The 13,509-nt window shown below is 50.5% G+C and overlaps 1 protein-coding gene across 3 annotated transcripts in view; it reads right to left on the reverse strand.

Moving 5' to 3' along the window:
- The window catches only part of CACNA1E (calcium voltage-gated channel subunit alpha1 E), a 274,294-nt gene that overhangs the window by 175,154 nt on the left and 85,631 nt on the right, over positions 1-13,509 (reverse strand). For all 3 annotated transcript variants that reach the window (XM_054587689.1, XM_054587691.1, XM_054587690.1), the window contains exons 4-6: positions 10,786-10,889; positions 9,504-9,656; positions 8,151-8,332 (exon numbers count right to left, since the gene is read on the reverse strand). In XM_054587689.1, the coding sequence (XP_054443664.1) occupies positions 8,151-8,332; positions 9,504-9,656; positions 10,786-10,889 (439 nt within the window). The remainder of the gene's footprint in view (positions 1-8,150; positions 8,333-9,503; positions 9,657-10,785; positions 10,890-13,509) is intronic.

Consider the following 13,509-nt stretch of genomic DNA (forward strand, 5'->3'; position numbering starts at 1 on the left):
TTCAACATGGAAGTATAATACCCTTCTTCAACACTGAAGGGTTTAGAGCTCAGAATATATGAATACGTAACATACAGAATGTAGGAGGGTTTTGTCTCCACTTTATATGAGGCTTTTTCTTCAGCACGCTTTCCACTGTGACCCAAAATCCCCCTCCCCAAGCCTGCGGGACAGTGGGTCTCAGACTTCAGTGTGGCCTCAGAATTCCAAGAGAGCTTGTCACAAATACAGATTCCTTCTTCCTCCTTCTAGAGCTGCTGTTTCTTCAGACCCAGGCGGAGCCCAGGAATCTGCCATCATACTAACTGCCCACAAATGATTCTCAGATTGACCACTGAAAAAAAATACCTCCATAAATACTTTTCCAGCGAATGACAAATTGAGGAAGAAACAGATAAGAGACCTCCTGGCGTGCCCTGTGTGCCAGAGATGGGCAGGGTGCCATCCTGTCTGGCTGAGATCCCGTAAGGAACCGGGCTCCAGAAGGACCCGGGGAAAGTGCCTGAAACAGCCTGAGTCGCTAGTGCACCACCCCAGTTAATTTGTGCCCTTGAATCCTAAGGCCTGGGGTTGCCTCAAAACAAAGAGACTGCAGCCTTAGACATCATGTCTCATCAGGCACCCGAGGCCTCTGGTCACGGATCAGAAATTAAACTGCATGTTAGAGTGGCTGAAAGAAAGGGACGCAGAGCCAGCCCCATGGCTCTCTACAGAGAGAGGACCTGGAGACTGGCTGGGGGCATGGCATGAAATCCAGCACCCCATCAGGAGGTCAGTGGAGCATATTCGGAATAAACCCCAAACATGATGGCATCTCTGGTCTGAAGAATCATTAAGAAACCAAGATGGATATGAAAGACCAGGAATAATTTCAGGGTGGAGGCAGCTATGGATGGGAAAACGTGTCTGAAGGAGAAAGAAAGAAAACTGCAGTCCCTTCCCACAGCAGGCGCCAGGGAGTGGGGACTGCGGAGAAGGCTCCCGGCCCAGCGGGCAGGGCTCAGGAGGAAAGCCTGAGAGAGGACAAGGAATTAGCACGGAGAACAGGCTGCCCAAGGCGGCAGCAGGAGCTGCACACGTAAACATGTTTTAACAAACAGTGAGACAGACACTCCGAGGAGGAAAACAAGATTCCAGGGCACAACACCAGTGCGGAGGGTGGGCGGGCCTGGTGTGTGTCAGTCCCCAAACGTTCCCCCAAGGTAACCTTCTGAACTGGGCGGGAGCCAGGTGCCCAGCAGTGAAATCTTAGAGGGTTCAGGAGGTGTGTGGAACATTCTAGTCTCAGCTTGCTCTGCGCAAGGGCACATACACCTCATTCATTCAATGACATACTCATTTGCCTTCTACCAGGGGCAGCTGGAGCATCGGATTAGAAATCAGCACATTTGGCTTCAGAGCTCGCTTCCTACTTCCTCTTGGCAATGAGACAGGTTTCTCAACTGACTCCACAGATGGAATGTATCCAGAAGATTCGAGAGTACCATTTCAAAAAGGGCCAGTAACCCACGTATTCTACTCCCCTTCACAGTCTTGCCCCCACCCACCTCCTCCCTACCTGGTGCAAATTCCACCACGATGCTCAGATCACTCTCTGGACCCTCATGTTATTCTATTGCCCTGGCAAGGGCACTCTGGTAAAAGTCAACTCTCCTCCTACATCCTGCCTGAACCTCAGTGGCCAAATATGGCCGGAGGAGAACGCACCATGTTCACGGGTTTCACTGTAACTTCATCACCACTAAGCCCAAATGGTCCTGAATGCCACCCGGCAACCCGATCCCCACTCCGCCTACTCCCTCGCTTCCCTATAAAACCATTTCACACCTTCTCCTCAAATTCCCATTTCCTCCTCTCACCCTCCAGCGAGGACCTTACTTCCTATTTCACTGAGAGAAGAGAACTTCCACAAACTCCCATCTCCACATCCGCATGCCTATCCACAGCCCTGCCTCCGAAACTACGATAGAGGGTGGAGCTCCGACCCAGCTCAGCCCGCCACATGGGCTCTGATGGCTGAAGCCCCTCTCCTGCCACCTGCTTTTGGAGGTGGCTCCACCACCTGCCCACCCTCTTCTTCATCAGCAATGATTTTTAATCTCAAATGGTTCATTCTTATCAGCAAATGAATGGCATTTTTTCCCACCCGCCGCATTTTCTCTGCTTCCCTTCCAAACAAAATGCGACACAATGGTCTGTTTGTACTCGCTCTTTCCAACCCTTTTTAGAACCTTCTCCAATCAGGCATTCAGCCTTCCACTCCGCTCGAACCGCTCCTGGGCCCTGACGGCGAATTCTCAGCCGTGGTCTCCCATGGCCCATCGGCAGGGACCCCCCCTCCACCCCCGCTTTCCTGAAGCCGCCTCCTCTTCCCGCGGCCTCCAGGACGGCACCCTCCCCGACTGTACCTTCCCTCTCCACTGCTCCTTCTCAGCCTTCCGGCTGCTAACTCCCCAACGCACCAGCATCGCAGCACTGGACTCGCGTCCAGAACCTCTCCTCTCCCAAGAGAGATGTCCACTCCCTTGCTGTTTTATCCAGTCTTACGACCCTGAATACCATCCGCACACTGAAAACTTCCAAATTGACATCTCCAGCCTAGATTTCTACCCTGAACCATTTATCCAACTTCCTCCAGCACCATCCCATCAAATGAGCGTCGCAAATTCCTAATTGATGTCCAAACTCAATCCTTAATCTTCCTCCCAACCCACACTGCTTCTCCGCCTTCATGGGAAAGCGGACTAGCTTCCAGGACCCACTTCTCAGCCCCTCTGTGTGTAACACAGCTCACAGACGTTAGCACCAGACTCCAAGTGTCACCTGCCTTCTGGGGTCCCAGACTGCTGCAGCAACACAGGAGCAGGGCAGTGTGGACAGGGCTGTGGGGAAAGAAAAGCCCATTCCGGAACATGACTGACCCCGAACACAGGAATCCACAAACTTGACTAGGAGCGGGGGACCCAAAAAACCCCGGAATTTATTGATAAAAAATTATGTATTTATTCTTATATGTTTAAACTTCAGTCTCCCTCAAAATACTCTCCGTTTGATGCAATACACCTATTGAGACTTTCTGTCCACTGCTCAGATCAGTTTTTGAACTCATCAATTTTGATGCCTTTCAGTGCTCCTTCCATTTTTTTTGTTTGTTTGTTGCACTTCTTTCACATCAGCAAAATATTTCCCTTTGAGGACTTTTTTCATCCGGGAAACAAAAGAAGTTTCTCGGGACGAGATCAGGGAGGGAAGGGCACAGGGATCATGACATTTTTTTTTGTCAAAAACTGCTGAACACTCAGCGTGGTGTGGGCAGATGTGCTTGTAAATCCCCCACCATGAAATGGGCAAACACAGTAAGTCTTCAAAAAAAGAAAAAATTCACTGAAGCCGAACTCAGCCTCTCTCAACAACGCCAGTTGGTACACTGATAGAGCTGGGTTCCTAGAACGCCAACCTAGTGGGGGAAGCCTGTACTACACAGGGCCCACCCTCTAGAAAATAATTCCAGTGTTTTTACCCCCCACCCCCTGTATACACTTGACCTGAGGTCAGCTTGTCCCCCTTACTGCTCTAGCACCATAAGATGATGGGAGGCTCCAGCCCCCTATTTGTCCAATGAGTTTTGAGTATGTTCTGTTCCTAGAGCATGTGGAGGGGCAGGGGAGGCATCAAAGCAAAGCTGTGTAAACACACTCCCTAGTGTCCTAGTTTCATGGACTCCAGAACCAACAGCATTCTCTGTAGATGCCATAAAATCAGAGAAGCTTCAGAAAGCCAGAGAAGGCATTTTTTCATCAATCTCAAATGTGGCGTTAATCTTAGGCATGACACACATAGGCAAAATGTCAACAAGGCAACAGTGAATCACTGTTAACCATTTAACAAAGAGGACCCATGGGCAGCTGGGAGAAGGCAGCTTCAAAAGAGAGAGCCATAGGCCTGTTAGGGGCAAATGGCCTTCTGAAGACTCAGGAGGACTCCCAGAAAGCATCCAGGCTACACATGGCCTCTTTCTGCCAACAGCCAGTAAAGTCTACCCACTTCTCTTCCAGCCTGCAGCACAGAGCGTCCTGGGCAGTCGTAACAGATACGGCCGGCGTATCCGCAAAGCCGGGGAAACAGTACATCTGCAAGAAATGTCCGCACCTGAGCCAGTGCAGCATCACCACGGGAAGAAAGAAACAGCTCGAGCTACAGAAACGCAGGTGAGCAAACACTGGACTTTAAGAGCACAGATCAGAGGAAATGCAAACCGAGACTGGGAACCTCTGCAAGCTAGGTATTAGTCCTCATAACACAAACAGCCGATGACACAAACCCAGATGCCAACAGAGAAGCAAGACCAGAACCAGGAGGAAGCCCGTTCTCGGAGTCACAGCTAGCCTAGGTGATAAGGTACCGGGGTGGCAGTCTCACCTGTAAGGTGGACAGCGCTGATCAGAGGAGAACGTATTGTCCTGAAGAAGAAACCCTTATCCAGACTAGGAGAAATACCTGAATTTAAATGAGTAAAAACAGGGGAGAGTTTGCAAGTTGAGGAGACCTATGTTTGGAGAGACAGTCAAAACAGGAAGAAACAGCCAGCAGAACCACAGGCTGCTTTGCATTCTTTCTACCATGAGAGAGAAGGAAGCCAAGAATACAGTTGGCGCTTGACCAAGCAGAGTGGAAGTTTTGGTAGAGACTCCAGGTTGCCATGGGCACCCCACTGCCCCCCCCCCACAATAATGCATTACAAGGAGAAAAGCTACGTGCAAATGAAGTTAATAGTAATCAATGGCAGAGCACCACAAGGCCACAGGAGGCATTAAGAAGAGTCTGCGCAGAAGACACGGGATGCAAACGCCGAAAAGCAGTACCGTTGCATAGAAGAATGGTTAAACAGAGCCCACATGCTTGGGGGAGCTTCCATAGACAGTGTCAGCTTGAGGGTTCTCCTCCTGGCTTGGGCATAACCGACACCAAACATCTCCCATACTGTTGCCACCAGTGAACAGAAGAGGTATTGGGCTGGGAAACAGGGGCTCCCCTCTTCCATGTGGCCTCTGTGAGGAAATGTAGCAGCTGGATGAACTGGGCCTTCCCATTCTGAGAATGGGTGGTAGAAAGAGAGAGCAACACAGTTACATCTGTATCGTACATTTGTAAGTTACATTTGTGATGGTGGCACAGTGCCTGAGACAAACATATATACATATTATTTATAATACTAAGCCGACTAGTTGTTCATTGTTCATTCCCTGGTGTGCAACCTGTTCTAATATATATGCAATGTTTTGCCATTATCAAGTTGAGTTAAAATGAAAAGAAGACAAATTCTCAGATAGCATTGACATGAACAACCAGAATCTGCAGTTTTCAGCCAAGGCCTTAGGCATCCCTGTCTTACACTTCTGGCAGGCAAAGCCCGCCGAAAAGACTGGAAGACAGATTACACCATCTAGCGGGTCATTTTTCTCCCACTCCCTGACCCTCTTTCCTGTCCAAGAAGAATGGCTGCGTTGGGGTCAATTGGAAGCTTGTCTGACGGGGCTCCTCTGGGGATTGCCAGCCCTGTGCCCGGCTGTGGAGAGCCCAGTGCGCTGGACCTGCTCCCCCAGGGGCAGGTGACCCTAACTCCAGACTGAGTGTCCAGCTCCTGTAGGAGGGCACTAACCGGGTCGCGCCTCACACCCCAGCTCCCTGCTCAGGAATCTCTCCCTTCCTGTGGGGCCAGACTCGGGCCTTGTTCCACTGGCTGACAGCAAGTGCCTTTTACATCCAACTTCTTCCGAATCAGGGAGCAGTCATCCACCTCCCTATGACTGTTGCCTTCGCCTGTGTGCTCCTGGCTCCATGCCCTGCCCCCAGAGCCAACGCTTTGGGAAGTGATGTCCCATCAAAGTGGCCATGAGGTCGTTCTGCCCATGAGCAGCCGGCTACTTTTTGCTAACCAGCCCTAGAGCTCAGCTAGCTCCCTCAGCCCTGGATCTGGCGCCGGGGTAGCAGGAGGCATTCAGTAAAACGATGTCCGATGGTTGGTGGGCTGGCTGGGCGCCCACACACTGACAGGTTCCAGAGGGCCTGCAGTGCGACCTCTTCTCCTCCCTGCTTCCTACAGAGGAGAGCAGGGTCCCTATCCCTTTGTGTGACCTCCATACATTCATAGGACAGATAACTAGGGAGAGATGAGAGTTCTAAGAAAGCACCATGAGACCAGGATCACGGTTTTCTTTTTCTATTTCCCTAACACATAGCGCAGTGCTTGAGGTATAGTAGGTGCTCACTTAATACGTGTTGAACAGCTGAACAAAGGAACTAACATGAGGGATGAATAATTCTTCAGCTGTGCTCTGCCTGTCTCAGTGCCATCTGGGCCTTGGCTCTGGAGGGCCCACTGGTCACACCTGTATCTTCAAAAGCAACACTTCTCCTCTCAGGCTTCCACTGCATGTATCACATCACTTAGGTGCGTCTACACATATAACCACACATATAACACATCACCCCCGAAGCCCCGCCAAAGACACCTGCCACTGGAGGGTCAGTGCTGTAGCCGCCAGAGGCGCCTGGCTAATCTGTGTGACGTGGCCTCAGGACATCCTTCACACTCCCAATGAGGAGTGACTGCACTCATCAATCTCGCCTTCCTGCCTTCCCTCCTGCCGCCCCACCCAACCAGTGAGAATCCCAGAGGGTCCTCAAGGTCTCTCTAGGGCACATGTAGGCCCTGGGCTTGTTGCTCCTTGGGACCTCTTCGCTGCCCTTTGGGGCACTGGCCTAGCAGCCCGTGGCTCTTCTCTGCAGCTCTGCCCTGCCTTCCTCAGCCTGCAAGGGGATGAGTCAGGTCAGTGACAGACATTTACAGAGCACCTGCTCGCACAGGCTTCAGGAAATCCTGGCTCCTTGGGCATTACACTCTGGCAGAGTGTCTCCTAAGACACAACATTTCCTTTCCCTCCAGTACAGATTACGTCCAGGGCTCCTTCTACAGGGGGCTTTTCATAAGCTACACCGTGCCCCACCCAAAATGTTTTATGCAGATGCAGTTAGGTTAAGAGAAAACAGAGGACACCTTAGGGTAAAGGTCAGCGGAAGGGCCGCAGGCAAGAGAAATGACCGTTCCGAAGGTACCTGCCTGGGGGGAGGCTGGGCGATGCATCCGAGGGCCCGCACCTTGGTAAGCACCGACTTACAGAGGCAACCCGGCCGAATGGCTTTGCCCACCTAGGCCCCTTATGTATCAGATCACACCCACTCCCGACCCTCTCTTACCTTGGAATGTAGTCCCGCACCGTGCCCTTCATAACTTGCTAAAATCAGACTCTGGGAGGAAGAAGAGACTCCAGTGGTCACTTAACTTCTGTCCCCATGCAGGGACCCCCTAACATCCCTGAGAGGCAGGCAGACAGTCTTATCTCGCGTGCCAACTCAGAGCTGTGCAAACATGTGTGATCGTAACCATGAGGGGCACTTGTAAAACACTCACCAACTATTCAAAGCGACACAAAATCAACCCCTGCATAGAACAGGCCTGGGAACCTGAATTTCCACCAGCATCCCTCGTGAGTCTTACAATTAAACATGTTTCTTATGTGCCTATAATGCTGTGGTTCTTGACAGTGGCTGAATATTAGAACCAGCTAGGAAGCTTTACAGAAAAATCAATGACAGGCCTTTACCCCTAGCTATTCCTACTTAATTTGTCTGGAGTGGAGCCCAGGAGGTGTAAATTTTTAAAGCTCCCAGCTGATTCTAATGTGCAGCCAGGGTTGAGAACCATTGTAATATCTTCCCAGACCAATGGTGAGCTCTTGGAAGACAGTAACCAAGAAACATATACCTCTTGGTGCCCCGCACTGAATCCCCCCGCCACGTCCAACCTTTCTCAGAACATACGCTGTAACTGCTGGGCTGATCTGATTTACTAGCTGCTCACCCATCCAATATGGGGTATAATTTCCTGTATTAAGAAGCTGTGTACTTCCCTTTAGTGAGAGGCCAGACAATGGAGGCAAAGATTTCCCACAGTTGATCTCTCTCTCGCGCGCACGCGCGTGCATGCGCGCGCACCCCCAGCACTCCCTCTCCCCACACGAACCAGCCCAAACAATTCCAGAAGCCGCATTGACGCCCTCCTGCTCCCACTCCCCGCCGGCTCTACTCACATTGTACAGCACGGTGGTCCACCCTTCCATGGTGATGCACTGGAAGACAGTCAGCACAGCAAAAAGGATGTTATCAAACTGCGTGATCCCGTCGTTGGGGCCGATCCAGTCCCTGCACTCGTAACCAGCAGGACAGCCCTGCACGCCACACGGGTGAGGGGGGTCAAAGCCTTCTAGGATACCTGCATGCACATTTGGGGGGGGGGGGGATAAACCACATGGTGCTTAGCACGAGCTGGAAACGACCCCAGGAAGGCACAAGCACGCAATTCCGTTTCCCACAGAAAGATGTGCCCTTCATTACCTCGGGTTCCCTCCCACCTCGGACCTCTCGACACCTCCCAGCTCACGCACTGTGTGTTCAACCCAGTGTTCCCCGACCTGCCCTGAAAATGGAGCCGCTCCTCCACACGGCCCCGACTTCCCGCAGGCCACAGGTTCTACCCTCGCCTGCGCACCAGAAATTCACGGTGCTGGGCGACACAGCAAAGCCTAAGGCGAAGGCAGAACCTTACTGATGGTCTAAACCTGGGGCTCCAGTGCAGACCCTGAGCTCTGGCTGGGTCTCTTGGGCACAATCATATGCTACAATCCCTTTGGTGAGCCTTAGCACTTTTTTCTTTTTTTCTGGTCTAAATTCGTGGTCTTAAATAAAAGATAAAAATAAAATATAAAAATCCAAGGTGAAAGGTGTCCTTTGAAGATCCTTTTCATTTAAAAAAAAAAAAAGGTACCTAACTTGGCTTCTTCAGCCTCTCCCCCATCCCCTTTCCTCCCGGGACCCTCTACTCAACTTGCAAAGAACTAATGAGATACAAAGTGACAAGATTTTGGAGTCTGGGCACCATGCAAGTCTCCGGAGCACCCCTGCCTGCTGCCTCAGGTCCTCCGCACCGTGTGCGGGTCATGGCAGGGAGGGAGGGAGGTCGTGAGAAGGACCACGAAGGGAAAAATGTCTCCACGAATATGAAGGGACCCAAGTCCTGACTCTGAACTCCTCGGTCACACCGGCCCGTCGGCCAGAGAGGCCACTGTACGAGGGTCTTCCTTCAGGCCGGGAGTGTCTGACTCGCATTCTGACAGCATTTCTACCATGGGATGGGGGAGCTGAGACCCCCTGCGTGGAACCCTCCAGCTGCAAACCTCGGAGCTTATCAGCTTTGTGGTATCAGTGGCCCGTTCAGTCTAGGCTGGTTGGGCCTCAAAAGGCTGCTGCCTCGGGAGCTTCGGGTTCTAGTTCCAGGGCTGGAACAGAACACCCCTTCCCAAGCAGCCTCTAGTGAACGCCCTGAAATGGCCCCGACCACCCAGCGGGAGAAGCAGCAGAAGCCAGGAGTCCACTCACTCACTCACCTGAATTGTTCATGAAGCACGCGCGGTGCAGCTTCCCACTGTAGAACTCCAAGCCGATGATGGCGAACATCAGGATGGCGAAGAAGAGCAGGAGGCCGATCTGCAGGAGGGGCACCATGGCCTTCATGATGGACTTCAGCACGATCTGCAGGCCTGGGAGAGGGGAGGGCAGGGCACACGGAGCCTTGCTTAGCCCCACCCACAGACGACTCCACTTCCCCTCTCCCACAAGGAGGTGGCACACGTTGGAGGGAGAAGACCCACTGGTCCCGCAGCGATCCAGACAATTCGCAAAGGGACAGGCAGGACGAGTCAGCCCAGGCTGCGACCCCTGCCTGCCCCAGAGATCAACCCCTTCCTTCCTCCTCCTCCTCCTCCTCCTCCTCCTCCTCCTCACCCTGACCTTTTTCAGGCCTGTTGCCGCCCTCCCTGATTTGCTTCACCCACATTGTCTTCCAGGTTCGTCTTAGACATTAAACTGCTTTGAATGTGCCTGTTTCCTAAAGGGACGTGGTCCTAGCCCTGCTCGGCAGGAGGACCTGTGGGAGCAAGGGCAGGTTCATCTCCCCGTCACCCCCTCTCGGGCCTGGCTCTCCCAGCCACTGCTGTAGGAGCAGATTTAGTGCAACCGCTGTTCATATAATGCCACATCCTCTGACCCAGAAAGTGTACTTCCAGGATTCTAGCCTCGGAAAATAATCAGAGATGTGAATGAGGCTGAAGTAAAAAAGATGTTTGCCACAGAATTATTTTTAGTTGGGGGGAAAACATCCTAGAAATAACCTAACTATCCAGCAACACAGCAGTGGCTAAATACGTCATGACCCATGTAACAAACTATGATACAGATGTTAAGATTTTATTTCTGAAGAATTTTTAATGTCAGGAAAACCAAATACTTATGGCAGGACCTAAAACTATATATACAGTACGATCACAATTATATTTAAAAGTGCTCAGGAAAATATGCTGAAATGTTAAAAGACATTTCTGATAGGATAATGAGTGCTTTTCATTTTCATATTGTATCATGTTCTGTATTTCCCAAAGTTTCTATAAAGATTTCATTATCTTTTAAATCTGAAAAAAATAAAAAAAGCCGCTAAATTTAAAAATGAAATGTTCTGTCAGGCTGCTGCCTCCACACTATCTGTCACCCCTGGGGCTCAGTCCCAGAAGGCACTGTCTCCTGTTTATCCCCAGCTCTCTGGGACCTGGGCCTGGCAGAGCGCATCAGGGAAGCGGTCACTGGCAGAGTCGGAAGAAGAAAGAGGGTGCTCACTGGGTATCCCGGACACGAGCTTCAGGGGCCTCAGGACGCGCACGGCCCGGAGGGTCCGCAGGTCCACGTGTGTGTTGAAGTGGGTTCCCGCCGTGGCCAGGATGCTGCAGATGGAGACACAGAGGGTCAGGGTTACCAGGGCTGGGCTTTCTCCCCGATCCCGGGGGGAGCTGGGCTACAGAAGCACCCTGCTGAAAGCATGCAGAGCTCCCCAGCCAGCTGCCGGGGGCGCACCCGACCGGGGGCGAATCGGCTGTGGTCCAAGGGGAATTCAATTTAGCCACATGGCTTTCACTTTGCAAAGAAGAAAAACTCCTCACGTCTGAATCCGACTTCCCAATCCTGAGTAAAACACAAGGTCTCCAGCACCTGTCTCATTCTTGTTCCCTACGCTCCACTCTGTTCCTTGCAAACCTCCTTCCCTTCTATCCAGCCCACCAAAGCCCACACGTTTTATACAAAGATTATATTTACTTATTTTTTAGAGAGAGGAGAAGGTAGGAAGAAAGGGAGAGAAACATTGATGTGAGAGAGAGTCAACATGCATGCACCGTGACTGGGGACTGAACCTGTAACCCAGGGATGTGCCCTGACTGGGTATCAAACTGGTGACTTTTCCCTTTATGGGACGACACCCAACCAACTGAGCCACACTGGTCAGGGCAACCCCTCATTTTTTATTCCAAAATTTTCTTAGATTCCCGTCTCCTGCCTCCCTCAGGGAATTTCTCTGGATTACCTGTGATAAAGGAGTAACTCACTCTTCTCCACCTTGACACTTAGAATTTTTACCAGACAAATCAATCACATGGATGCTTATAATTAGGGAATGACTTTACTGGTCCCCCCACACAGTATTTTATAATTGTCCAAAATCACTGTGACCTGGATTTAGTTTCTTTGATTCCATTTTCCCACCTTCCACAGCCATTTCCAGAAACACACACACCACACAAAAAAACCAAAAATCCATAAAAATCCTATTAGACTGTGAACACCAAGTTCCTCATCTTGAGGAGGCAATTTATTTCGTATAATCCCATGACAATGCAGATACTTTGGAGAGACAGACACTTAAGTATTAATGAAAGGCACAGCAAAAGGCCAAGAGTCAAAAGAACTGGATGTAAGTCCTAACTCGTGCCCTTGAGAACTGGGTGACTTGAGGCAAGCCGCTCAGCTTCTGCGAGCCTCGCAACCTTACCTACAAGGATGGAGAAGGGGTACCAAGGCCTAGGTGCCAAAATAAAACGACATGGCATTCAATATCAAGAGTGGTCTGGTAAGCTATAATGTGCAAAATAGCCATTACCTCTAACACAAACATTAATAAAATTGTTTTTGCAACTTTGTCTAATTTTAGTCTTCTCTCTGTAGGCCAGTTCCCTGTTCTCCCTCAGAACCACTCCAGGACAGTTTCAGCTATCTGAAACCACTGGGGAATGAGTCACTGGGAAAACTGAGTTGTCTGTATAGTCAAAGGATTGCAAGAATATTTCACCTCATTTAATTATTTTTGGGTAAAACCCCTCTGAAACATTTCAAGTATTGAAACTCGATGAGAGTCGACAGGGACAAAGTGCACAGATCCAGGACATCATAACCATGAGCAGTAGCTCTGAAACAAGGACAGCTGCCTAGAGCCAAAGCAGGCCATTTTACGTGGTGGTACACTTCCTAACATTGAAAGTACTCTAGAACAGACCGTAGAACTACCTATTACAAAATTAAGAGGATTCCTGCTTTGGTTGAAGAATATTTTAAAGGACCAATAGAGATTTCTCTGGACTTTAAAGATTCTGTAATTATATGCTAATCCAACCTGAAAATAAGAACCAGAAACAAACCCTACTCTCACAGAGAATCTCAGGAGCGAGAGAAGCTTCCCAAGTCTTTTCCACCTCTCCCAACGCAACTTCCATGCCCTCATTTGAAAAGGAAGGGCTTGGGAGCAGAGTCTGACACTGCTTTTGACTCTATCTTCCAAGGCCAAAGAGTGAAATTGGGAGGGGATGATACAATTTCTACTAGGTAAGAAAAAAACTGAAGAGAAGAGAGATCACCACCATCTGGTCCTTACTAATTGCTAGAGAAATTCTCTGTTTTCTCATCTGTCTCCCCCACAAGACCTGGAGTACCTCACATGAAGATACTGTCTTCCTCATCTCTACATCCCCACCCCCAGCCCAGAGGCTGGCAAGTAAGGGGTGCGCAAGGGATCACTGAGTGATCGAAGGGCATTGATGAAAGTGATAAATGTACAAAAGTATCACAGAAATGCAGAACACACCAATGAAAAGAACAGGTAGCACAGTTGGGCTGCTACTCCAACACAGGTCTGTGTGCTCACGCAGAAGTGTGCTGAAATCTGTCCTTGAGCATTTTAGAGTCTGATGAGGATGTTCTGGTCCAATACAGCCCTACGTCTGCTGCTCCCGAGCGGATCACAGGAGGAAACCTGCCCATCTTCAGCAGGAGAGTTAGAGACGGAGAAAAGGCAGGCAGAAGACTCAAAATTTAAAGGCTTGCCTTCCGGAAAAACCCAAGTGCTGAAGTGCATGCAGCTCAGGACAACTCTGGGCCTCGGATGCAGCAGGCCCAAGGCAGGAGGCAGGCGGGGTGGGGTGGGGGGGGAGGTGGGGACAGTAATGGAAGCAGACAAACATGGAAATGAAAGAATTTTCCTTCACTGCGAAGGGTGTCACAACAAAGGAGTTTACCAAG

Source organism: Pteronotus mesoamericanus, unplaced genomic scaffold (genome assembly GCF_021234165.1).
Source record: "Pteronotus mesoamericanus isolate MK-2021 breed Mesoamerican mustached bat unplaced genomic scaffold, CSHL_Meso_final scaffold_1186, whole genome shotgun sequence".
NCBI classification, from domain to species: Eukaryota; Metazoa; Chordata; class Mammalia; order Chiroptera; family Mormoopidae; genus Pteronotus; species Pteronotus mesoamericanus.